The 27,634-nt window shown below is 40.3% G+C and overlaps 1 protein-coding gene across 1 annotated transcript in view; it reads right to left on the minus strand.

Annotated features, from left to right (window-relative positions):
• The window catches only part of LOC139739779 (G protein-coupled receptor kinase 5-like), a 137,727-nt gene that overhangs the window by 73,318 nt on the left and 36,775 nt on the right, over nucleotides 1-27,634 (minus strand). The window contains exon 2 of the mRNA XM_071650374.1: nucleotides 3,254-3,349. Coding sequence (XP_071506475.1) covers nucleotides 3,254-3,349 — 96 coding nt within the window. The remainder of the gene's footprint in view (nucleotides 1-3,253; nucleotides 3,350-27,634) is intronic.

The raw sequence follows: 27,634 nt of genomic DNA on the forward strand, positions 1-27,634 counted from the left end.
CCTCGACTTCTCTTTTCCTCAAATCCCTATCTGTACCTCCACATCTCAATGTTTGCTTCTAGTGACCCTTTCTGTACATTCTGTCATATTGCATACGGTACATGTATTATGTAAATGACATGATCATTCCGCCGTCATCCCATACCGACTTTTCGAACGCCGATCCTCCCGCGACTGCCGCTTAAAAAAAGTTGCCATCCCGCCCTCTCCATCAGACCCCGTCCGAGCGCTGGGGCTCGCTACGGATGAATTGCATTCCGCCGGACTTGGAGATCAGCTCGCATCCATTACTACCTCCCGTCTCTGTGAGGAGATGAGGCTTGCCCAGTGAGCGCATCTCTCTCTCTCTTACTCGCCTCCTCTTTCTTTCTCTCTCTCTCTCACTTACAATCCATGCACTTAAAGTCAATGTGTGTATGTGTGTGCGCACATGGGGGGGGGGGTACATCTATATGCAGCTGTGTGCACCGTGTGTGTGTGTGTGTGTATGTGTGTGTATACACGCCATCCTACCGCTGTTTATCCACCACGTCTCGGGATGCACTCGGTGATTTACAACCAGGATGCACAGAGCAATAGTTTGGGTGCTTTTATCACACAGTGCCCGGCTGGCTACCTCGAGAGATGACTACAATCTCAAGACAGGGAGCGTGACAGGATGATTCACTTTAAGGCACGTATCTTCTGCCCAGAGTCATGCATTATTCATCCATTCATCCTCACCTTGTCGCGCACTCTAATTTTCTCATAATTTTCTTGTTCGTTTGTGTTTCCCCCCATCTCCCCCCCCCCCTCCCATCTCCCATCTTTTCTTTCTCCTCGGGGTGATTTACATTTCAGAAGTACTGTGAAATGCGTTCTGCCCCAACCCAATCTCTTTGGAGCCACCTGTGTGGTAGTATACTTCAGGTCATTTCAGCTGATGCTTCAGTATATTCTTGTGCGTGTCTTTGAAATGTAGCAGAATGCTTGTAAAATTTACAAATTAGACAAAATAAAAGTTCTAAACTTGTACCAATTTCATGGGGGAAAAAAACATAAAAATTTCCTTCAAATCAAAATCTGCTTGCTCACCTCTGAAGTATATAACTAACAAGTTTCCCTCCAAAAGTGTCAAAAAATGGATTGTTTCATTGTGTAATTATGATTGTGAAAACAAAAACAACATCTGATCATAAATCACTTTATTGGCCTTCCATTAGAAGTCTGCTACTTTTAATTCCTGGTATTGCACACACTATTCTAACATTATGTGGGGGGTATTGATGTGAACAGAGATGGACTTGACAGGAAACTGTTGAACTGAATTAATTCTTTATCACAAGACAGCATGGCAACTCATCTTACCAACAAATGAGACATTGGCCCTGTTTCATAAAGTTGTTCGTAAAGTTACGAACAACTTACGAGCGACTGGTGATCAGTTCTCGTGCTGAATTATTGAAATTCTGATAAGTATAGCACATCAGAACTGATCACCAGTCGCTAGTAAGTTGTTCGTAACTTTACGAACAGCTTTATGAAACAGGGCCAAGATAACTCCTATTCCTGACCAATGATATAGCATTTTGAGTGTCTTCCATCGACTTTTCCTTGTTCCAAATGTAATACACCAGATAAAATATACTTCCTACACACAGTGTTGTATTCCATTCAGTATCTGAAAAAAAAAAAAAAAAAAAAAAATACCGGTTGGGAAAACTGAGAATGTAAACTACATGTAAACATTGAATAACAGCAATAATGCCCTTTCAGCTCTCATTTTGAAGCTGAAATAAGAACTTCTGAAGAGCTTCAATCATAAGGTGTAAGGACGGCATGCATGCCTGTCGTCACGGCAACTGCATTTCATCATTCCTGAGGAGCCCCGCTCAATCTCTCTTCTTCTTTTTTTTTTTATGGCCACTTTGCCATGGAAACGCATACATCACTGGCAGTCTGCACAATTCATGCGTGAATATACAACGGCTTCTTGATTATCAAAGGCCGTTTGTGGAGAGAAGTGAAATTTCCCAACTTTGCCCCGGCATAATGTAGTAGGTCGGCGACAATTGCGCTCATCGAACATTACTAATCATTTCAGAGCACCCACCACCAGGGCTGTTATATTCAGACACCAGACTCATTGTCGTATCTACACACTTTGCGTTATAGAATGGCTCCTTGTTAAAAGTTGGCAAAACCTTTTTTTTTTTTGCTTTTGTGCTGAATTTGAACTTAACACAAAGCCAACACCATTTCAATTTCCTGTCACATTAAAGCTGATTTTGGCTCTCATTGACCTCTAGACATCAAAGTACTTAAATTTACAGGTGTTACCCATCCTTTCATATTTTGTTTGTCTGTCTAATAATAGTGGATTCTTACTAAATTGAATACTTTAAGATGCAAATTCATCACAAAAGTACAGATGACATAAAAAGTGTTGATCAGTATCTATTTAGTGGGCTATCCATTGGGGTACTTTAAGATGAAAATTTTCACAAACTTGATGATGACACCAACAGTGGTGATTAAATTCAAATTCTACGATATATTCTGAATGCCATGACTCATTTGCAGAATTTGATGACATTGTAATTTGCCATTAACCTAATGACTAATACTGATACTGAAAGAAACTTCAATCTCAATCTCTACTTCATTCAAATCAAGCAACATTCTTAAAGGGATGATACAGCTTTGTTTGAGATTAGACTTCAGGTTTCCAACTTTTTTTTGAAGATGATTTTTTTGTTGTTGAGATAGTGAGAAACCTGTTTATGAAATATGAAAGGGCATGTATTTCTACAAGGTTTTCAAAGTTTATTTGATGAAAAGCGGTTTTAAATTGGCTGAGATATCCCAAACAAAGTGATCCTAATAAAAGGTGGGGGACCCACCTTTTATTAGGATTGCTTTGTTTTCAGATATCTTAGCCACTTCAACACCAATCTTTATCAAATACATTTTGTAAAGCTTGAATTCCTCTTAGAATTGTATGTTCCTTAACATTTCATGCAGTGGTTTCCACATTTCTCGCAAAAAGTTAAAAGCTGAATCCTCACCTCAACCACTACTATACCATCCCTTTAAACATCACTAAGAAATGTAAACATACTCTCATACCTTTTCATTGCATAATGTTGCATGCACCTATGTTGTTGATTTTTCTTCCATCTGGGCCACGGGGGCTTTGATGGTGTCCCTCCCCCTTAAAAAAAAAAGACATTTTTAAAAACTAAAGAAAAGAGCGAGAGGCTCGAGTACAAACCTAGCTTTTCTGTCGGTCGTTGGCACTCTGTTATGTGGGGAAACTTGAGAATCTGACGCCACTTTTTACTTCGGCCCTTGCGTTTTCCACCGCCACCTGCAAGTAAAGAGAGAATGATAACACACAGACGGGAATGAGTCTCCAGCCTCCAAAGTGTTTTATCGACGAAAAACGCGGCCTCCGTGCTTTGCTAGCTCTGTTTGTGACTCCTGTCTCTTATCAAATTTCCCGTCACGGCTTTCTTGGCTGCTACTTTCTTCCACACTCGACAGCAACAACAACAACAATAAATCGAACCCAATAATTTTTCAGCTGTCTCTAATCTTCTTGTCGAGACATTTTCTCAAAACACACCGGCACGTTTGGATGAAAAACAAATTGTGAAAAATCACCTTGTTAAACATTTAAAGGTTGCAATACACTCATCCAACAAATGGCTTTGAAATTAAAATACATGTAAACAAGTAAAAAATCAAAAGTTTTGTTGGTTATTTGATTGGACCAGATGCTTATCTTGTGTACTGTTCCATTATTTGCTTTCAGACTTGTGCACCCCTGATCTTGGAAAAGAGTTTTGATTCTTTTGTAGTCACAAACTCATTGAAAACATTTCATCTATGACGTGAAAAATATGTGCACCAAGTTGGAGTATAACCATATCTATGTAAACACCAAAATCTAACTAACAACCTGGGTTATGTAATTCTAATAAATTTTGAAATACATTGACTGGCTTGGGAGATGAAAGTTAACTTCAATATGAGAGACATGCAATGTGAGAAAGGAACACAAAGTTAGAGAAACAAACATGCGGCAAATGAAGTCTGAGCAAGCACACACACCGATGTTCAATTATCGTCAGGCTTTTCGCACGCATTCTGCTTTTATGCTCGGGTTGGCCTTTGTGTAGAAGCATCTCACGTAATCATGTTTCGCTCCGCACATTGCACGCACTAAAAAATGGCGTTTGCCCATTTTGCGACAATACTCCGTCAAGGATGGATAGAGATGAGAAATTCCTGCATCCATGTGTTGCCATGGCGATGCAGACAAAGAGCCACACTGGGGAGAATGATGCACTTGCTAACCTCGCCTCAAGGCACTGCGGAGCACGCCGACTGAATCTATCATCCATCAGTCCACTTTGGCCCTTTTTTTCCCCGCTACAACGTAGCTCAGTTTCATCATTGTCATCATCATCATCATCTCAACCATCTGCATGTATGTTTCCTCTTATTCTCACGAGATATCGTTGGTCTCCTGACCACTTCTCACTGCTTTGGATGACATCCATTCACTCTCCCCTCCCCCTTCGTCTTTTTCATCTCATCTTGCTCGATTCTATTCCATAATTTGCCGCTCCCTCGTGTTCTTCAACTCGCTAAACATCAAGTATTTTCCCTATACTCCAGTTTCCCTGAACTCATTTGCATTTGATACAGAAATGTCCTGAGATACGGAGGTTTTCATATGAAACACAATTTTAACAGTCAAATGTGTTCTACAGTGATGATTATCTAAACAGTTAAATGTTGGTGAATAGATCTCATTCATGGTTCGCAACGGTAGGATGTAACATCTGTGCTTGGGAGTATCGCGTAACATCTCCAACCTTGGTACATACATTCATAGCACTTTTGCATATCCTCGATGCGTGTATGTGTATTGTTTGTCTCAGTTTGAAAAAGTATCATGTGAAACTGTCTCCTTGTATTATCCTGCATGAAGTATGGATCTAGTTCAGAGAATGCATGAAATGAACAACCAGAGTACTACGGTGCATGCAATGTAATGTTCCACTTTAATAACACCGTGTGCCAGTATGGTATAGAGATTAACTGTTGTCATCCAGCTTGCAAAATTATTGATGCTGTCATACACTCTCACTATTTTGTTTCTCTGCAGCAGAGGCCATCATGCTGGCAAAAACTTCGAGAACACTTTGAGAAGTCTGCTCGTCCGTTCACACTGGCAACCAAACTTCTCGAAATTTCAGTTCTTGACTAAGTTTTTCAAGATTAGGACACTGGTGTGCATGTGAAAGAAGAAGAGAGAGCAAGCCATCTGACAGCTTTGGAGGCACTGCACAAAGGAAGTGAACTGGTCACTTGAAAAACGTCACGAAGTTTCAGCTGCGTGTGCACACACCTCAGGAACATTGGCATGGGATTGGGAGATTTTCCTAGGTTTTAGTAGGAAGTCTTGCACCAAGAAGTTTTCAGACTGGCCATTTAAACTTCCAGAACTTAAACTTCAAGAAGTTTTGCCAGTGCAACTGCAGCTTATAGATACAGGTAAAAAAAATGTGAGGAAGTGGTATATATACCAAATATGTCTATAGTTGAAGATCATGTGTTATTCTGCAAAGAAGCAGAATAACACATGATCAGTCAACATCCTAACCAATCACACACACACACACACACACACACACACACACACACACACAAACAAACAACTGAAATAGCTCTGAATATCATAAGGGTCAATGGCACAAAGTCACGCTAGCATTTGTTCAGCAAATCTACTGTGGAAGTACCATTCCCTTGTTAGTATAAAACAGACCACAAAAATGATATTCTACATACATTGCATATTATATCCGTCTCTGATCACCACCTCACGCATCTCAGTTATAAAAAGAAAAAGAAAAAAATGATATTAATGAGGCCCAATGCCATCGGAGTTCATCTGTTTGTCTGTCTCATTCCACCAGAGACAGGTGTAAAGGGGGGGGGGGGGGGGCTGGCCAACCATGTGGTAGCATGCTTACCATGTCTGCGAGACTGGCTGCGGGTGAGTGAAAATATCCGAAACAGCAGAGACATCCATCCACTGAGAGACAATGTCATGCTAAACTCATATCATACACATCTTGTTTGCCTGCAAGGAGGATCATGATGATGGGTGGTGGGGGGGGGGGGGGGGGGGGGATGGTGGGCCTAGAACCTTGGAAGAAACAGGTTGACATACTCCGGAATAACAGTTCAGGTCATAGGCACTAGTCATTTGTTATCCCTTCATGTTTGCACACTTCAGAACATCTTCTTTCTTTTTACTTTTCCTTTCTTTTCTTGCTGTGTATGTGATTAAGATCATGTGACTAGTGATGTTGACAAGGATAATGATGATAATGTAGCTGGAGATTAAATCTTAATTTTGGTCTAATCCCAGTTGGGTTCGCTTCCCACTTTTGTCTCATGCAACCATCCAGACCAAGAGGTTTTAGGATCAGGATTGGAGTTTTACGTTAAAATCAAGCTCCCAGATAGATTAGCAGTAAGTCCAGCCTAGTATCAGGGCAAATGTTACGGTGAGTGCAGGCAATGAAATGGGTTCTTAACCATGAATGGACGAAAACTATACCCACGCGGTCACGTTGGTAAAAGTTTGAGAACTTAGTTTGAGAACTTTAAGATCACGAAGTCTTCTCGATCTTTGGTCGTCCGTCCACACTGGAGGCCAAACTTTTCAATTTTCAAGTTCTCAAAGTTTGGGTCACTAAGTGTGCGCCCGCAAAGAAAGAGGAAAGAGTATGCCGTCTAACAGCTGGCGATTGTGACGTAACAATGAACACCTGGTATATCACGATGGCAGTGCACTTTGTAGGCACCACCCGCAAACAGACGGTGGACTGGTCACATGACAAACTTTACGATGTTTCAGTTGCTGGCATTTACACTGCCATAAGATTGAGAAGATTGGTGGGGGTCTGGGAAATACCTCTAGTTTGAGAGGGAAGTTTGACAAGAAGTTTAGCGGGAAGTTTGTGGTTCCACTGGCAAGACTTCAAGATCTTTAAGATCGTGACCTTAAAACTTGATGATCTTTTGCCAGTGTGACCGCGGCTTATGTCAGCAGGATACGACAGGAAGCCTATAATGTCAGGTTGGCACAGCACAGGGAAAGATTAGCTCCATCTGCACGGATTAGCATGCAGATTAGACGGAGGGATTAGGCCATCACAGAGACATCAGGGTTGAGATGAGGCCACACCATGCCCAGCAGGTAACATTTCCCAAAACATTGTATTTGGACAATCAACATAACGGCAACACTGACACTAACACTGACACTAACACTGACACTGAAACAAGACACATGACACAGACTCCATGCAGGTGAGTTAGAAGCTCATGCGTGTGAGCACAGTGGTACAGTGGAGGAGGCACCGTATCAGGGGGTCCCGGGTGCAAATCTCTGCCTGGTTGCTCTCACATGCTTGGATGTGATTTTCTGTTCTATTTGTAACATCACCATAAACCCTTGGTTGAACATGTGTGTACCTCAAACATGGAAACAGCAGGACACTTCGAAAAAGTTGTTGTTACACCCAAGAGCCCATACACTAGGTGAGTTAGATTATATCATCATTATCAAGGGCACTGTATAAACTGTTATTTTCGCGTACAGATATTTTCGTGAATGAACGGGTCATGGACATTTTCACAAGATGTTGTTTTCACGATTTTGACACCGAGACTAAAAATAACAGCGTATACAGGATGAGTTACTGTTATTAAACCTGCTCTAACTGGTTTTATTGTCATCTCTACAGCTACTACAACAAATCATTACTTTGATTTCATCCTAACCAATATTATGATCGTTATCATTATCAACATCATCATCATCAATACCACTACTACTTCTACCACTATTACTTATCTTTATAATGATCATTACGATGATAAACATGTTTCTAAAGAGATCGAGTCAGCCTTCTATCGAAGTGACTACACAGTGGGCCTCCCACGCTTCAAAACAGTGATAAGTCTGGCAAAATGGTTTTCTGAATCACGCACACTATAACCTTGGACTGCCTTGGACTGCACCCCCCAGTGAACACGAGGTGTCGGCCGACCGGAGAAGGGCTCACTAGCTGCATGCAGATGGCAGCTCCGGAGTAGCATTAAAAAATGCAGGCACGCCAGCACATGTTGTCACAGTGTAAACACGACAGAAATAGCGCGCCTAATTTGGAAACTGGCCACCGCTATTTCAAGGAGGGATTTTCGGCTGAGAACGAGCTCTATTTGTGTCTTCCCAGTCACAAACAGCGGGGGCTATTTTCTGACTGGATTCATTACTCACATCAGAAACAAACACATGAAAACAGAAGACAACAGCAAAACAAAGTGATATTTTCACAGGCAGCTTTCTAGTCCGTGGGTATGGACTAAAAGGGTTGTCCACAGGCCATCCCCGGGTCTACCCACAAACTGAATGTTCACCAAGAGAGATATATCTCCAATCTACTCATATAAGTCAATATCTCCCTTCTCACTTTTCTCTCTTAGTGACCGTGAAATGTGAGCACCCAATATACGGCAGAGTGTTTACGGGCAAAAGCCCACTGTCACACACAAACAAACAGGTAGCACAGATGTGGGGGTGCTGATAGGGCATGCTAATGAGGCATGAACTCATTTTGTCCTTTTCATGCTGGATGCCAAGTTTTGTTGATCTGGCATCACTTCTGGTCCAACGATTCCACGTAAAAGAACAAATCTGGATTCCATATTTCAACCACTTCAATACAAAGCAGCTCCGACTAATACTAATTTCAAGACTGCAACAGTGATATCAGTTATGTTCACATGTAGTAGCCAAACATAAAAGTTTAGGTTGAAAACTTAACTGTCAATGATTAGCTACATTCGTGAATTTACGACGCCGATTCACACGCACACCTAAACTTTGAGTTCCAACTTACGAGCGAGCCCCACTCGATGATTACAACGGAAGTGCAGAGTCTTTGCTAGATGACCTTGTGCCCATACAAAATAGCGCAGCGAACGAGACGCAAGGTTCACGCTAACTCACAAGCTCATTGATTATTGTGTCCACACGAAACGAAACTACGACTGGGGACCCCCCGTGGCTCGTGGGGAGAGCGTAAACCCCAAGATGTCTCGTGGTTCTAATCATCAACTAAACTTTAACATTGCTATAAACTTTCGAGTGTGTCCACACGGTGCTAACCTACAAGCTAATCATCGAGAGTTAAGTTTTCGACCTAAACTTTCAGTTTGGCAACTGCGTGTAAACGAAACTATTGTCATGCTCCATGGACAGTGATATTGAATGTCCTCTAGTATGGATGGCCTTTATAAATTAACCACTGGGTGAGTACAGTGTATGTTGCTGGTTGACAGGCAAGGGGAAGAAGACTCAGAGGTGTGGGCAGCGTTGAAAGGAATGGCAGGTCCACGACAACTTTTCTGTACAACATTCTTCGTTGCACGTGGCTTTCACTGCACCAGATCGCGTCTGCCGGAGACATCTTTACAGTATCTCCTCCTCCTTTTCTTCTTTATTTCCCTCAGAAGGGGGCCTTGAATGTTGCTGCGTGCAAAATGTGGGAATGCCACAAAAAACAAGGAAGACATGCGACAGATGGGCCCGATGGATCGTTTTCTGAAATTTGATCCGTAGGGAGCATCTTCATTTCTGCAGAGTCATCCCCACAAACTGTCTATGTAACTACTATCTACTACTATCTCAAAGACACGATGGCCACTGATGGTGACAAAAGACTTAAAGGGGTTACTTACCTCATGTCCATACCCAAATGAAAAGGGCACTGTATAAGCCATATATTTCGCGAGTCTAAATTTTCGCGAATCGGGAATTCCTGACGATTTCGCGAGTGGTTAAATTTGCGATCGTGGAGTCCTGTACTGAATGGAGAAATGTACACACAAACGTCATATTCACATCAGGATCAGAGTCAATATTTTCGCGCGTCTTTAATTTCGCGAATAGCACCTAACTCGCGAAATTCGCGAAAATGAAAACCTCGCGAAATATTCGGTGTATACAGTAAATTAAATCGGAGCAGAGTTCTAAATGTCCCATCACCAATGTGCCCTTGTAGAGGGAGACAAAGTGAAGAAACTCGTATCTGAACCTTCACCCCTCTGAATAATATCTTTCTTTCTTTCAGGTTTCTCATTATCTCACAAAAAAATTTTACAAACCTGAAATTAGGTCTCAATCAAAACTATACAATCCCTAAGTGTTACATTATATATCCCGATAATTTGTTAGCATGAATTGATGTAAGATAATCTGTTGTTGTTATTGTAGTTGTTCATTAGTTTGTTTCATGGTCTGATATCTGCATCCAGCTGGCTGTGACAGCCAGCCCCACCAATAAACAACTCTACAAGCCACTCGATACAACCCTTATTTCATTGGCATGGTAATACAATACACACTGACTCAGATGTGAGGGTGAGAGAAAGCCGCATCTGCAGGGATCTACTCAAAATCTCTACATTCATGACAAAATAGAGGTGGGGAAGACCACACTTTCATATGGAGGATTTTAAAGAAGGCCCCTACCCCCTTTATTACATCCCTATCCAACGAACTTGCCACTCCCATCATTTTTTGATGCGTTCACATTGGTAACCCGATCCCGACAATTTAGATTGTATGGAAAGGTTATTTGATAGCACATTTTAAATTGGAAATTTGGAGGAATGTGATGACATATTTTGCTCCTTTTTTCGAGCAATAATGGAAACCAATCGGAGGTTAACAGCGGAGGAGTTCCTCCGACTCTGGATCAGTCGACTCCCGATCAACAGATCATATCTGCCTGAAAGTGGATACAGTCTGTACACAGCTGTCACCGAGACGCAAGCGGTGATTGACTGATCAATGGATCAAATCAATGGCCTACCTTCCAGACTGAAGCGTTAATATCTGTTCACCACAAGACAGACATGTTCATTCACTGATTCATCTCTAATAAAAGTGAGAAGAATTCACTTGATGTTTGAGCCGACTTTGAAACACAGGGCAAAATCAAAGCTATTTAAAGGACAGTAAAAGTTTCATGTAAACCAGCCACACACAAAAATAAGAAAGTTTCAGATTTTTTTTTTTTTCAAATTCACATTCCCAAAAATAATGCAGTCAGTCAATCTCACACAGATTTAAGGTGAAGGGATAATGTCATGAACTCACCAGTCTCTAGTTTGCTTGCAGACTTAATCATTTTGACATTTTTGTTTCTGTCATGAACTGGAGAAGTCATACCTTTTACTTTAACTTGTTCTGCAGAAGTAAAAGCTTTTTTTTACATATATATTACTTTTTTTAAGGGGGGTGGGCTTATATGTACAAGAGGGTTGGAAGTATCGTAAAGAAATGATATTATTGCCTCAATGCGCTTGCATGGATGTGATTATGACCAATATATATTTCCTCAGATTTTCTTTCTCTCACGATCACTCAGAGTTTTACTGTATAACGGCCATACTTAAAGGACAAGTTCACCTTCAAAAACATAAGGATTGAGAGAATGCAACAATATTGGTAGAACACATCAGTGAAAGTTTGAGGAAAATTGGACAATCGATGCAAAAGTTATGAATTTTTAAAATTTTTGTGTTGGAACCACTGGATGAGGAGACTACTACAGCTTGTGAGTCATATGCGTACAACAGTATAAAGAAAATGTAAAGAAAATTCAACATAATTTCACTTTTTTCGCATAATAATAGAGCACTTGACTTGCCTCTTTCTAAAGGCAGGGGGAATAATATTACCCATAACATTTGTCGGTAACGAGTCGGGGGAATGTGTACTTTTTTCAAAAGATGAAATTGTGTGAAATTCTCTTTATATTTTCTTTGTATTGTTGTACGCATGTGACATCTAAGTTATTCACACACTGCAGTAGTCTTCTCATCCAGCGGTTACTGCACAAAAACTTCAAAAATTCATAACTTTTGAACGGATTGTCCAATTTTCCTCAAACTTTCAATGATGTGTTCTACTAATTTTGCTACATTCTCTCAATCCTTATGTTTATGAAGGTGAACTTGTCCTTTAAGGTGATTCTCTTAACCCATTCCATATGGGAACCTTCTGGCCTTTGTATTAAGTCTATGGGGATTTCAGAATTCAGTATGGAACAGGTTAAGAGCTAGATTTTCTTTTCAAGTTATTCACTCTCATCTCCTGAACATCTCTTTCTGACGGGTAAAACATAACAACTTGAATCGACCATCGTAATCAGGACGTACAATGATATACTATTCAGTTCACAGTATATCAACAGTCATTATCAGTTCTCTGTAAACAAGTTTTAGCTTTTGTCTCTCATTACTCAATGACAGATCCACCCTGGTGAATTTTATATACGGTATACGGTAACGCTCCTCTACAAATAAACGATATGCTCCATAAAGATTTCATTCATGTCAAAGTTGTCAGTGATGAGCTGTAGGCAAAGTGCCAGGTCTTACAATTTCTTTGATAAATGCTCACGGTGTAAGATGACAGAATCACAAGCACATTGGTACAGTCATAACCTGCATGAATAGCAGACGGGGGATTCACTTTGACTCAACCGAAGTACATAATGACTCTGTCACAACGCTAAACGATCGGGGTAGCATTGCTGGTCAATGAGGCAAATTGAATGTGGCATTCAATTTTTCTACAAGACCACCAATATCTCGGATGTACCTCATTCATTCATCCGTCCACTTCACCAGTTATCCTCAATACCGTTTCACAATAAAGTACGACAATGTGTATCGCACTTCTTGCTTTTTCATTCTTCTCCAATATCTTTAATATTGTCGGTTTGAAGCCAGCGTGACAAGGTATCGGTACATCACAAAGGCATCTGAATGTGACACGCTCTTCTTGTCCTGCGAGCTGTTACACTTGATGGCCAGCTAGTGGGGAATAAGCCCCATGGTGTGTAGGATACAATACGAGGCATTTCTCACATTGCAGCGGGAGTGACACCTGCTGTGTGCTTTCATTGGTAAACCAACAGGGAAGCGTGGCAACACTTGACATCAACTAAATGTACCTCAGTTTCAAAATACTGCATGTTTTCATGTTTGTGTATCTCAAGACTCGAGACCGAGCATTTAATTGCATGGTCATTTAGAATGCCCCCCCCCCCCCTTTTTTTTCCTCTACAAAATTATGACAGAAAAAAGATGGAATAAAGAAATAATTGGACAGATTGAGAATAATCGCCGAAACTCATAAATATGAACACAAACTTTTTTATGTCAGCAAGGCCATTCCCCCCTGCCTAAATCCCGGGGATTCACTTTCGTGAAGTTCCTTTTTGAACTTGATGACGAGGTGGCACAAATTCGGTGATCGCAATCTCATGTATTAATGACAAAATCAGGAGGGATTATCTTGTGATCTATAAACTACTGTCTACCTCAGCGCTAGCACACGTAAGATGCACCTCACACATATGGCTGGGGTTCATACGGCATGGTATTAGGGGGAGGATATTATCAGCATCAATCAAAACCAAGAATTCAAATAGGGGACAAAAATATCCTCCTCCATAATCAATCTGTAATCTGTTTATTACACTTGGGAGACTAAAGACTATATAAGCTTAATTTCCCTGGTGGGCAGTGACTCTGGCTGGAGTGGATTTCTTCCCCCCCCCCCCCCCCCCCCCACCATCTCTGCCCACGATTGAGGTATACCAACCCTCCATCAAGAATGACATTAATGCTTGCAAATGAGGCAGTCAAAAGCCTATGGTGAATATCCATGGCTACTGGTCCATTACACTTTGGTTAAAGGACAAGTTCACCTTCATAAACATAAGGATTGAGAAAATGCAACAATATTAGTAGAACACATCAGTGAAAGTTTGAGGAAAATTGGACAATCGATGCAAAAGTTATGAATTTTTAAAATTTTTGTGTTGGAACCGCTGGATGAGGAGACTACGACAGCTTGTGAGTCATATGCGTACAACAGTATAAAGAAAATATAAAAGAAAATTCAACATATTTTCACTTTTTTCGCATAATAAAAGAGCACTTGACTTGCCTCTTTCTAAAGGCAGGGGGAATAATATTACCCATAACATTTATCGGTAACGAGTCAGGGGAATGTGTACTTTTTTCAAAAGATGGAATTTTGTGAAATTCTCTTAATATTTTCCTTATATTGTTGTACGCATGTGACATCTAAGTTATTCATTCACTGCAGTAGTCTTCTCATCCAGCGGGTACTGCAAAAAAACTTCAAAAATTCATAACTTTTGAACGGATTGTCTGATTTTCCTCAAACTTTCAAAGATGTGTTCTACTAATATTGCTACATTCTCTCAATCCTTATGTTTATGAAGGTGAACTTGTCCTTTAATTGTTGACGATCCCTTACCTAGAAAGTGCTTGGAGGGCACAGTCCACCCCACAAAGGCAACTCCTTAAAAAACAAGAGACCCGCGGGTCTAGCGCTCACCTGAGTATCGCAAGTTCACCTTTCACGCAGTCACTAATCTAAATTATTTACAGCTCCACCAAAATTTGACCAGGCATTCTCAAGTAGAAGATGAAAATGTACAATAAAGGCCCAATTTTTTTAAGATTCCTTAATTTGGGGGGATTGGGGCCCCCTGGGGCCCTCTGGGTGGGGCATGGTGCCCATTTTGATAAATTGAGATCCTGACCCCCTAGGGATGCTACGTGCCAAGTTTGACAAAAATCCATCATGAGGTTTTCAGGAAGAAGATGAAAATGTACAATTCAGGCCCCCATTTGGACCCTTCCAACCACCCCCCCCCCCCCCACCCAAGAGGGGCACCCCTGGATCTCCTATGAACAAACTTGAAACTACAGTCATTAATGTACTCACTCATAGTATTATCTCAGCTCTATAACTTCTGATTCTAGAGAAGATTTATAAAGATTCCTTCATTTGGGGGGTTTGGGACCCCTGGGGGCCCCCTGGGTGGGGCATGGTGCCCATTTTAACAAATTGAGATCCTAACCCCCTAGGGATGCTACCTGCCAAGTTTGGTGAAAATGGGTCATGGGGTTCTCAAGACGACGATAAAAATGTACAATTTAGGCCCCATTAGGACCCCTCCTCACCCCCTCCCCTGGGTCCCAAGGGGGGCACCCCTGATTCTGCCATGAACAAACTTGAAACTACAGTCATCAATGTACTAACTCATAGTATTAACTAAGCACTATCACTTCTGGTTCTAGAGAAGAAGATTTTTGCAGAATCCTTAATTTTGGGGGGCTTGGGCCCCCTGAGGGCCCCCTGGGTGGGGCATGGTGCCCATTTTAACAAATTGAGTTCCTAACCCCCTAGGGATGCTACCTGCCAAGTTTGGTGAAAATGGGTCATGGGGTTCTCAAGAAGAAGATGAAAATGTACAATTTAGGCCCCATTAGAACCCTTCTCCACCCCCCTCCCCTGGGTCCCAAGGGGGGCACCCCTGATTCTGCCATGAACAAACTTGAAACTACAGTCATCAATGTACTAACTCATAGTATTAACTTAGCTCTATCACTTCTGGTTCTAGAGAAGAAGATTTTTACAGATTCCTTAATTTTGGGGGGTTTGGGCCCCCCTGGGGGCCCCCTGGGCGGGGCATGGTGCCCATTTTAACAAATTGAGTTCCTAACCCCCTAGGGATGCTACCTGCCAAGTTTGATGAAAATCGGTCTTGGGGTTTTCAAGAAGAAGATGAAAATGTAAAAAGTTTACGCACGACGCACGACGGACGACGGACGACGGACGACGGACGACGGACGACGGACGACGGACGACGGACGACGCACGACGCACGACGCACGACGCACGACGGACGCCGGACGAAGGGCGATCGCAATAGCTCACTTGAGCCTTTGGCTCAGGTGAGCTAAAAAGGAGAAAACAAAAAAACACTTATTCAATGGCTGCAATACTTCTTAAGTTGTCCTTGCAGAATAGTAAAACTGAAATTAATGATCATACTATATTGCCGGAAACAACCAGATCAAATTTTGAGCAATTCCAGAACTTGCCATGTGACTGCCCTGTACTTTTTTGACTGTCAAACTCTGGTATTTCACTGTAAATGTGACTGCATCTATCAACGAAAAAAAAAAAAAAAAATCACCTACTTCGCAGAGGTTATTGTGAAATTGTTTTTGCACACATATGAAAACAAGACGACACGAGGCCCATTCACACCTACGGTGAAATACTGCAGTATTGTACCCGGCATTTCATAATGTGAAAGCAAATACACTGCAGAATACCACGGTATTTAGGAGGGGTAATTCAAACTTTGCGTGAAAGACACATGCAAGCTTTGAGCATGAATCACATTACAAAATACCACCCACCGCACTGCAATGAGGCATATTTCACATGCGACCTGACCGACATCCTATCTTCTCCCTGTAGGAGAAATTATGCATATATATGCAGCGCTTACCTCAGAGAGGTGTACTTTTGGGCCAGAAATACCAGAAATACGGCTATTTCAGGAATGAGAATAGCACCGACTGAAATACCGCGATATCTAGTACAGGCGTATTTTGCCAATGAGAACCGCAGCAATGCATTACCATGGCATCACATATAACAGTTTAATTCTGATGATTATGCAAATACTGCGTTGAAATAAAAAAATATATATATAAAGACTTCTTCAAAACAGAATTCCTGGACCCAGACTGTAATCAAGACCACCACCAGGAAAAATATGTATTGTTTCTTGGCACACTTCCCTCCTTCCAAGAATTTTTTTTTCCAAATCCATTTACAGATATTTGTATAACGTTACTGTTCAACAGATAGATAAACACACAAACAAACACCAGAAAAAAACAACCAACACTTCCTCCTCCCCATCAAACCACCCCCCCCCCCCATACACTAGTAAAAAGGAATTTTCAGAAAACAATTAAATTACCAATTTTCTGGAAGGATTGAAGAAAATCCTCTGACCACCGGATCAAATACTACACACTTGCTGTCAACATGTTTATGACTTTGTTTCATTTATGCATCATTTACTATTTGTTTGTGCTTTTTGCATCTTTATATAATTTCTACAACTTTGGTTTGTTTGTTTGTTTGTTTGTTTGTTTGTTTGTTTGTTTGTTTGTTTATTTGTTTGTTTGTTTGTTTGTTCTTTCATCATAGCTAGAATGCAAACGACTGCCAATGTACTTTTTCACCAGATCCTACGAAATAATTATAAACCCTCACTGGAGGCACTCAAAATTAAGCAGGAAATGTTTTCAAGAGTCTTTCTCTTATTTCCAAGAAAAACATTTTCTGATAAAGTGTCGTTCTGTTTATGTTCATGAATATCATGAACTTTGACTGATTGAAACAGATCGGGACTTCCAAAGAATAAATGGCCATTTTTACGAGCTGTGAGGAATATCACAAACAAGCGAACATTGCTGCTTGCATTGTTTCTTTAAGGGGTTACCCTCTTTCACAGGTTTGGGATGAATCATCTCAATGTAATGTTTCGAATATTTTGCACTCGAGTAGACTCCTCGTATTCTGAGGCACTCGAACAGTCTGACAGAAACTTGCGAGAGGTCAAGGACACTGCAACATGTGACCACATCAAGGTTACCTTCTCACAGAGGCCCCCCTGCTGCTGCACAGGTGGATACATGCTGAAACTACAAACTCAGTATCTCTTGTTACAAGAGATGTAGCCAAATTTCACATAGATTTGAATGAATAATGATAAACTCAACTCGCAAACAGACTAAGAAAAGCTGTTTCATTCAAATCAGATCCCCCAATCTAAAAAAAGAAAGAAGATATTTATGGAATTTGTGAGTTTCATAAACATTTTTATGAAGTAGAAAAAGCAGTCATCAGTCATTCTCAAATACACTGTATGTACAGTATATTACACAATGTGACTGTGTAATAATGGCTTTATAAACTCTAATACCATGTATGCCATATAATTAGCAAGTCTAATTTTTCATGAATCGGAAGTGTCCCACAATTTCGAGAGTGGCAAAATTTGCGATTGTGGAGTAATGTAATTAATGGAAAAAGGAGTGTGTGCATGTTACATTCATCATGTTGGGATCAGAGTTAAAGGACAAGTTCACCTTCATAAACATAATGATTGAGAAAATGCAGCAATATTAGTAGAACACATCAGTGAAAGTTTGAGGAAAATTGGACAATCGATGCAAAAGTTATGAATTTTTAGAATTTTTGTGTCGGAACTGCTGGACGAGGAGACTACTACAGCATGTGATGTCATATGAGTACAACAGTATAAAGAAAATATAAAGAAAATCTAACATATTTTCATTTTTTTCGCATAATAAAAGAGCATTTGACTTGCCTCTTTCTAAGGGGGAATAATATTACCCATGACATATGTCGGTAACGAGTCAAGGGAATGTGTACTTTTTTCAAAAGATGACATTTTGTGAAATTCTCTTTATATTTTCCTTATATTGTTGTACGCATGTGACATCTAAGTTATTCATACACTGGAGTAGTCTTCTCATCCAGCGGTTACTGCACAAAAACTTCAAAAATTCATAACTTTTGAACGGATTGTCCAATTTTCCTCAAACTTTCAATGATGTGTTCTACTAATATTATGTTTATGAAGGTGAACTTGTCCTTTAATATTCTCATGTGTTGTTAAACTTGCAAATAGCACCCGACTCGTGAACATATAAACATCATGCAGAAGATATGGCGTACACAGTAGACAATAGATCTACTTTGATCTACTTTGTCGATGAAAGAGGTTACATCGGGCAATTTGTGGCCGCTTGTAACGAACTTCATCGCTGCACACCTTAGCACATATCTTGTAATTTCATAATCTAGAGCAATACGAGGGAATCGTTTTGTTGCTGGTAAACTGCTTAAACTTCAAGTTCGTTTTGTTGCTGATAAACTGCTTAGACTTCATGTTCGTGCATCTTCGTCATCTGCTCAAAGATTCGAGTCTGAATACCCTTACTACCACCATACAACTTTACACTACTGCACTGAATCATCAGCACGTTCATTTCATAATACTACTCTTGTTCATAGTTCAAATCTGGCCAAGATCAGCAGGTACAATTCATAATACTACTGTTGTTGTTCATAGTTATAATCCGGTTAACAAATCCTATAAACACACAAATATACTACTGAGCATAGTTAAAACATATGCTCAAAGTAGTCTTCATGACCAGCAAGTATTCTATTTATTATGCCATCAATTTGAAACCCATTTAAAAAGCATTTTTATAGCGGTGTCCATCATGGTCAGAGAGTCAGCGCCCTACTAGCATCATATACTGTATATACACCGGATATTTCATGAAGCTTTTATTTCCCTGACATTTGCGAGTCACGTGCTATTCGCGAATTTAAAGACACACAAAAAAAAAATTAACTCTGATCCAGACATAAATGTCATGTGCACGCATACACTTCAATCTCCATACAGTACTGTATTCCACAATTTCGCGAATTTAAAGGGATAGTACAGTATTGGTTGAGATGAGAATTTGGGCTTTTAAATTTTTGCAAGATACCAGAAAACACTTATGATATAGCACAGAGCATACCATTTTAAGAGCATTTCAAAGTTTATTTGATGAAAATCGGGTTTGGAATAACTGAAACATCCAAAAACAAAGTAAAACAAAGCGATCGTTACAAAGTGTGGGTCCCACACTTTATTAGAATCACTCATTTTGGATATCTCAGCCACTTCAAACCCAATTTTTATTAAATAAACATTGAATTTCTCATAGAATTGCATGTTCTTTCATATTTCGTATGACATTTCTTATTATCTCACCTAAAAATGTTAGAAACCTGAAATTAGGTCTCAACCAGTACTGTACAGTCCTTTTAACCACTCGCAAAATCGACGGGAGGTCCGGATTCGCAAAAAATTAGACTAGTCGATATATGGTGTATGCAGTACTGTATAGGCAACAAGGAGCAGCGACTTAAAGGCAAGATCCTTTCTTTGGACACTACCATTTAAACATTTAAAATCTTTACTTTTTCGTTCTGATGATAACTGATAATTTCAAACATCATTTTAACAAATGAGGTCTATTTACTACAATCATCACCAGAATTGATTTTGGACAATTTGTTCATTTTGTTGAAATAGAGATAGGATCCTATCTGTATCTTAAATGATACGGCTGAATTTTGAGCCACGTTGGTCTTTCTGCATACTTGTGCAGGATTGTTCAAGCTTTGTGGTCTATGTCATATAGAGCGTATATCAACCATGAAATATAAGGATTAAACATTTCAAATGAAATCTAATCAAGCTCTTTTGACCACTTTACTACTACATCACAAAAGGAAAGATTTTTTTTTTTTTTTTTTTTTTTTGGGGGGGGGGGGGGGGGGGTCACTGAGTCATTAATTTCTTAGACTAAATTATTCAATCCCCACAAAATTTTTACTGCATTTGGTTTTTTGTTTTTTTCTATCACCAACTAGTTCCAATCCGGATTTTTTTTTTTTTTTGACCGAGGAGACAATGTCGTGTCTCAAATGACCCAGCATTAAAAGCAATTGCATGCTGCATGGGGCATCAATACCGTCATGTTTGTTTGCTGTTCTTCAATAGTTGCTGGTACATAGGTGTGGGGGGGGGGGGGGGTGAGTGAGCAGTAGCCTCTGCACGCTTTTACACAGAAATGTTGTGACCCCCTTCAAGACCGCCGCTACCGTAAACAGCGATCCCTATCAGTCGGTAAACACACGTACGCACGCGAAAGCCACGGTACAACCTCTATTCTATGTATAGTAACTTGTCATGGTAATAAACAGTAAGACGATCTACAGAAGCACATCACTGCTAATTGAGCAATATGAGGGCCCTGAACGTTGCATAAAACAAGAAAGGAATTAGAGCACAAAGCTCCATGTATAAGTTCATCTTGCTAGTATGGCGTTCCTTACGCAGCATACAAATGTATGCACAATTGTATGAGGCTGCAATTTCATAGCACTGCAAGACTTCTAATGGCCTGCATATATTTTTTTGTTTGTTTTTTTTTATTATTGATGAATGAAATGAAAGAGACTGGATGTCCCCACTTGCACTAAACAATTATGGAGTTATGATGACTGTAATGACTTGTGGAAGGTGACCTTCAAGGGAAAGCTGGTGGGGGGGATATTGGCTACTGTAAACGTGGAAATTTTCGCGGTACATTAATTTTCGCGGATTTCGCGCTACGTTCGGCTAGCGCGAATTAAAAGACGCGCGAATATATCTTCGCAATTTTCTATGCACATTTTGAACGGGCTGAATTGTGTGCGCTTCGTCGATGATACTGCTACGTAGTACAGACATGTTTACGCATATATAGCAGTATCATCGCACGCACCGCACGCACCGAGCCCATGGCCGAGTGGTGTGCTACATCCCCGCGACTACAGTACTGGTACTACAGTACATGTATCGAGTAAAATACATGTACATGTACTACGTAGTTGAGCGCTTGTACTCACACTCGCGCCGCTCGCTACGTCGCTTATCGAGGCTCTGGATGAAAACAGCGACTGTGTATTAACCTGCTGCGGAGTGCGAATTTAAGAACCCGCGAATATGTTTTCGAGCCGCGCAGCGCGAAAAATTAATCGTGGGAAAATATTGACGTTTACAGTATCTTGTCTTTACAAAAGGACACACACATGTGATGCTCATGATTCCTTTACAACCCTTTACAGAGCTGTGTATGCAAGGCAATGTGGAGGCTTATAAGAAGATGACATCATCTTACAAAAAATTTGCATCATATATGTATTTGTACAATACACCACTGTTTCATGGAAACATATTAATCTTTTTTTAAATGCAATACTTCTCTAATATTCAGTCAAACTTGAATAGCAATTTCGCTGTTTAGCAATTTCGCTGTTCCCCTGGTTTTACTTATCGTATTTCAGGGTCAACTTTGTTATGGAGTGCAATTTCACTCATTTCTAACACAGGAAGTAGACTGTAAAAGTTGATATCTTCGTGAAAGTAACTTCTCGCGCTTGGCCAGGTAAGATCAATTTCGCACGTTTTCAATTCTGTGGAATCACGACACAAATTAGTGGAACATATGACAAGTAAACGTGTTCGCATTCTTTTATTTTCACGCTGGTTTCTGGTTGCGCAAAATGCACAAAAAATTTCCACTTTTACAGTATTCAACTTTTAGTACCAGGGTTAAGGATCAAGCAATCAGTTGATAACATTTACATTTCTCCAGATGCAGGCCACTGAAAAATTAACTCAGAGCAGATATAGTGCTGCCAATGCAAAATGCAGGGCTTTGCAATTTCATTAGTGGTGGCCTGGAACCACTAAAATTTGATGTCGGGCCACCAAATTTCAAAAAAAAAAAATTATCTTTTGGTGGCCCGATCATTCAAGAAAGATTAGAAAGGGATTGTTAAATATATCTCCTTTTATTTCAGGCCAATGCAGTTCTTTTTCAGGCTATCAAAGTTTTGAATCTAATGATTTTAACGACCACCAGACCACCAAGGAAAGATGTCAGCATGGAGACCTGGATATGTTACCTTTTCATCCTTTTATCTCTGCTTCTTTCTTCATCTGCTGTTTGTCTTTTAGTTTTTATCTCTCTTTTTTCTCTCTCTCTCTCTCTCTCTCTCTCTGTGTATGTATAATATATTGACATATTATAGATTGGTTTCATTATAGACCATCGCTGATGCAGTCAGCATTATCGCAAATGGATCAAGTTATAAACTCGACTGCAACAGCGCCGAACGTTGTGCATGCACTTTGCAACTCATTTCCATGTCTCGCGTGGCCGGCGAGATATCTCACGACGGCGCGGCGATGATGAAATCAATACGTGCACTTGAATCGGGTGAACTTTCCATGTTCCACACATTTTCACAGCATCCATCTGACCTTCGCAGAATGCTAACTCCAACATCAACAAGATTGTGATGGGAACATGTCGAAAACACGCCTCTCCTGATTGAAGTGAAAGGAACCTAAAGCTGACAAGAGAGATGTGGTTTTTTTTTTTTTTAAAGAAAATCATTACTACCCCATTCAGCATTGATGACCCTCTCTAACAAAGAAGGATAATGATGATACACGAATGAGCATGCAGAATATATTAAGAAGTCCTCAAGGAAGCGCCCTGAAAGCTCTTGTTATCAGGTTTCATCATTTAGTCTTCGCTTCGTGAGAAACACTCATCAGCACTGCATTGAGCCGCACTGCTCATTTCAACTTCATGGCTCTATCACATTAGCGCCATTCATTTGTCTACCGGGTTGGGGGGGGGGGGGGAAGAAAAAAAAATCATAATGAATTCCCCAAGGTTTGTCCTTTGCTGTCCCATCCCAACAACCGAGTATATGATGAGTCTGAGCATCACCATGACATCAAGCTTGCCTGCACATTCATTTCCCAGGGAAGGGGAGGGCTGTGACAAAAGAACAAGTGATATAATCATGCATTCCAAATCACGCGTTTCATATTTCACAGCTCTCGTCGTAGGTGTTGCTACGAGACTCTCCATTACGAGAAATGCCAAGGCTGATTAGATTCTCGTGCATCTCTCCGCGACGTCGCTCCGTGCGAATGGGAAAAGCAAATCCAAAATGACGTACGTACAGGCACAAGCGGCACGGCATATCTTGCATCATCAAACAGTACACACGTTTATCCATCAGTATGACACCGACAATCCAAATGAACAAAGGTGTATCTAGCAGTTTACCTTGCTGGTGCCAAGGGGGGGGGGGGGGGGGCATTGCTGCCTAAAAATCAGACACAGGAGTTATGCCCTTCTGCCAGGTACAGAGCAAACTATCTGTTTATCACACTGGAAGAAACGCTAAACATCCATCCACAATTTTAACCATGGCAAAACAGAAATGCATATCATCCCAGGGTAATTGTAATAGCACATTTTGATAATTTTCAGAGAGTTGTAGACCTACAAGTTGATTGCACGAAGGGTTAAAGAGGTTACTGATAGCTCTATAACATGTCTCACTATTAACCCATATAATCTCCCCTTTGCCTGCTGATTGGAAATAGTACACATGTATCTTATGACCATTTGATGTCAACATTATTCATTGCACAATGATTAAGACCCTGCAGGCCAGGTTTACAGGAATATTGAGTCATCTCTTTCCCATCAACAATGTGTCTGTCTATTCTATTGTTATTTCATATTTGCTTTTTATATCGTCGTATCTGCCTGGCACAAGATAGTGGAATTTTCCTCATACGGATTGATCTTTAGAGGTCAGGTTGATCATGCGGACTAGACTTCATACAGTAGTCTCTCTTCTTTCCCAATTCACACACATCATGATATCATTTTGTTCCCAGCACTAATGTTTAAAGCATTTTGACTGATCCTACACCTGCAGGAACTGATGTCTAATACAATGGGTGCAAATATTACTATTAGTTCCAAGCAACATGATGCGAGAAGAAACTGAGCGATAAGCAAATGTTACACAAACAATTTTTAGGACTGTTAAATAATGCTGCATTTGTAGTCAAAATATAGCCTTCAGTCAAATTCTAAATGCACCATTACCATCCTCAAATACAAATTCAAGATGGCAGATGCAAAAATGGAAAGTTTTTGACTAGCCATGCAATATCACACAGTTGGGTATATATCTCGGTTATTGGACAATGCAATTTGATTACTGAAGTACTGCCACAAATCATACTACATCAAGCTACATACTGGCCAGATTATACAGTATAATATAGTGTGTCGTTCGCCAGCAATTAGTGGTATGTTATCAGTTTTGTAGGTATATAACTTTTTATGCATTATATGCTATTTAACAAACAAAACAAATACTGACTGCTTTACAAACAGCTGGGACATTGTTTACAATGATGACCGCACGGAGATATCTTATAAATAACCCTTCTGCGACCTGCGGGGTATTCGTCTGCTCCATCGCAACGGTACGAGATAATCCTTTGTGGCGTCGACTCTCACAGCTGTTGATGAAACCCATTTGCGTGATATCGCACTATCTCGCGTGGATGATTTGTGCCCTCTGGTGCCATGCCAGCAAAAAGGGAAAGGGATAGAAGGACTTGAAGTAGTCACGCATTATCATTCAATGCGTGACTACTTGGGCAGCGATTCTAACTGTGTCCCAAATTGATGTGGACACTCCACACACCACACCATATCACTGATGAGTCTGAAGACCTTTTCGGTCATCATCTGCTAAATAAATGTTGCTCGTCTGTCAAACCAACACTGCGCATACGCATGCTGTCGCTTTGAAAAGTTCATTGGGTGGGGTGGGGGGGAGCCATCACAGAAAGAAAAGATCCCCACATGTGACATTCATAAAATGCTTCAATATTTTTATGAATGATAACAAAAGCGCATTATTTCTTCATGCTCAGCCGATTTGAGTCATGAAAATATTTGCTGCGCTCTAGCAGTGTACACGGACCTACAAAATTTTTGTACAGTTGTACAGTTACAGGTGTGAGGTTCAGTATGAAATACCAACATTTTGCATCTCCAATACCGGTACTCACATGACACTGGCTACATCCTGTGTCTCTCTATCAAAAGTTTTAATCTAGCGTAAATTCTAAAAACAAAAACAAGATTATATTGATAGACAAAAGTGAGTTCATATTGATAAACCGATAAGGATAATGATGGTTTTGATAAATGTCGGTGATGCAGTTATTGCAAAAGTAGTGGTCCTTCAACACAGAGACACATGATGCTATTAAAAACAAATTCATGCATATCCCTCAACGTTTTATTCTAGGTGTGGCCATGATACATTCCCCGCGCAGTTGAGCAAAAATTGTGCGGCGGTGACAACGCATTGCGTCGTCGCGTGGATCACAGGTAGCTATCGGCAGTCCAATATCAGTAATTACACATAATCCAGTCAAGCGTACATCACTCAGACAAATTATCTTCCAAAGATTACGAGAGGTCCGCACAGAGAAAGCCTCAACCCTCGCTATTGTTCAGCCCATAATTCTACCCTCATCAGCCCCCTCACCTTATCTTTTAATACCGATTCAGTAATGATTAAAAGATAAATAAATGAATAAAAACAAAAACAAAAAGTCATGCACTTTCATCACTTTCGCCGCGATCCATACTGGCATACCAAAGGGCAAATTAGAAATATTTCCCATGCAGGTATTAATTTTGACATTATACATGTGATAGCTGTTATGATGCACTGTTGCTGTTAACAGACAGTATCCTCTGTAACAGCTGGCAAATACACGCATACATACATACATACATACACACACACAGGTATTAATTAGGTATTAACTTTGGCATTATACATGTGATAGCTGTTATAATGCACTGTTGCTGTTAACAGACAGTATCCTCTGTAATAGTTGGCAAATACACGCATATGTGTACATACATACATACATACACACACACAGGTATTAATTGGGTATTAATTTTGGCATTATACGTATGTGATAGCTGTTATGATGCACTGTTGCTGTTAACAGACAGTATCCTCTGTAACAATTGGCAAATACACGCATACATACATTGTACATACATACATACATACACACACAGGTATTAATTAGGTATTAATTTTGGCATAATACATGTGATAGCTGTTATGACGCACTGTTACTATTTACAGACAGTATATCTTCTCCAACAGTTGGCAAATACATGCATACATACAGGCATATACATACACGCATACATACACGCATACACACACACACACACACACACACACACACACACACACCATAAAGAGGGTGGAATTGCAACAACAACAAAAATAGGGTTGTACAGTTTGAACTTCAAGTCACATGTCACTCCCTATTCTGTTTGACTTTTATACAATGAGTTCAACTTGCAAAAATTACATCCACCAAATTATATCCACTGATGAGGGGATGGCACCATTACGCAACACTTCTCCTGCAGGTTTGGCTCTGGACACAAATCTTCATTCAATTTCATTTTTTGTTTGTTGAAGTAACTCGGCAGTCTTGACTTATGATATTCAAAGGGAGGGAGCTATAAAAGGCTGACCCGACACATGCAATTTGAAGTTGTTGTACATGTCCCTGCCAGCGAAAGGTTTGTAGGGCAGTTAAACATCACTGCATCATCAAATTTGCATACTGTATATGCTATATATTTCGCAGGGGTTTTATTTTCGCGAATTTCGCGAGTCGGGAGCTATTCGCGAATTTAACAACACGCGAAAATATTACCTTCCAAAATGAATCCCTTGCCTTGATGATACGAAAATTTTAGTACCAGTACTAGTAGTATACCATGTCATGGCTTACCGAACAGACCATATACTGTACTGGCTAAGCTTGTTTACGTACATATAGCACGTCCACGTCTACTTACGAATACTGTAGAGAGCCAATCCATTATCGCAAGGGGACCACTCATCAGAAATCTAGCGCGATGGACTTAACCACTTCAAAAATGTTGAATTCTAACTTACTATTCTAGTTAGCAGAGTTTGGTAAGTTTTTTTTCATGCAGTGTATAACTAGTATCATTCTTATTTGCTCGTAAGTTGAAAATTCACACTTTC

This window comes from Diadema antillarum, unplaced genomic scaffold (assembly GCF_040938485.1).
Source record: "Diadema antillarum isolate AM-2024a unplaced genomic scaffold, OU_Dant_1.0 seq00000819_RagTag, whole genome shotgun sequence".
Classification (NCBI taxonomy): Eukaryota; Metazoa; Echinodermata; class Echinoidea; order Diadematoida; family Diadematidae; genus Diadema; species Diadema antillarum.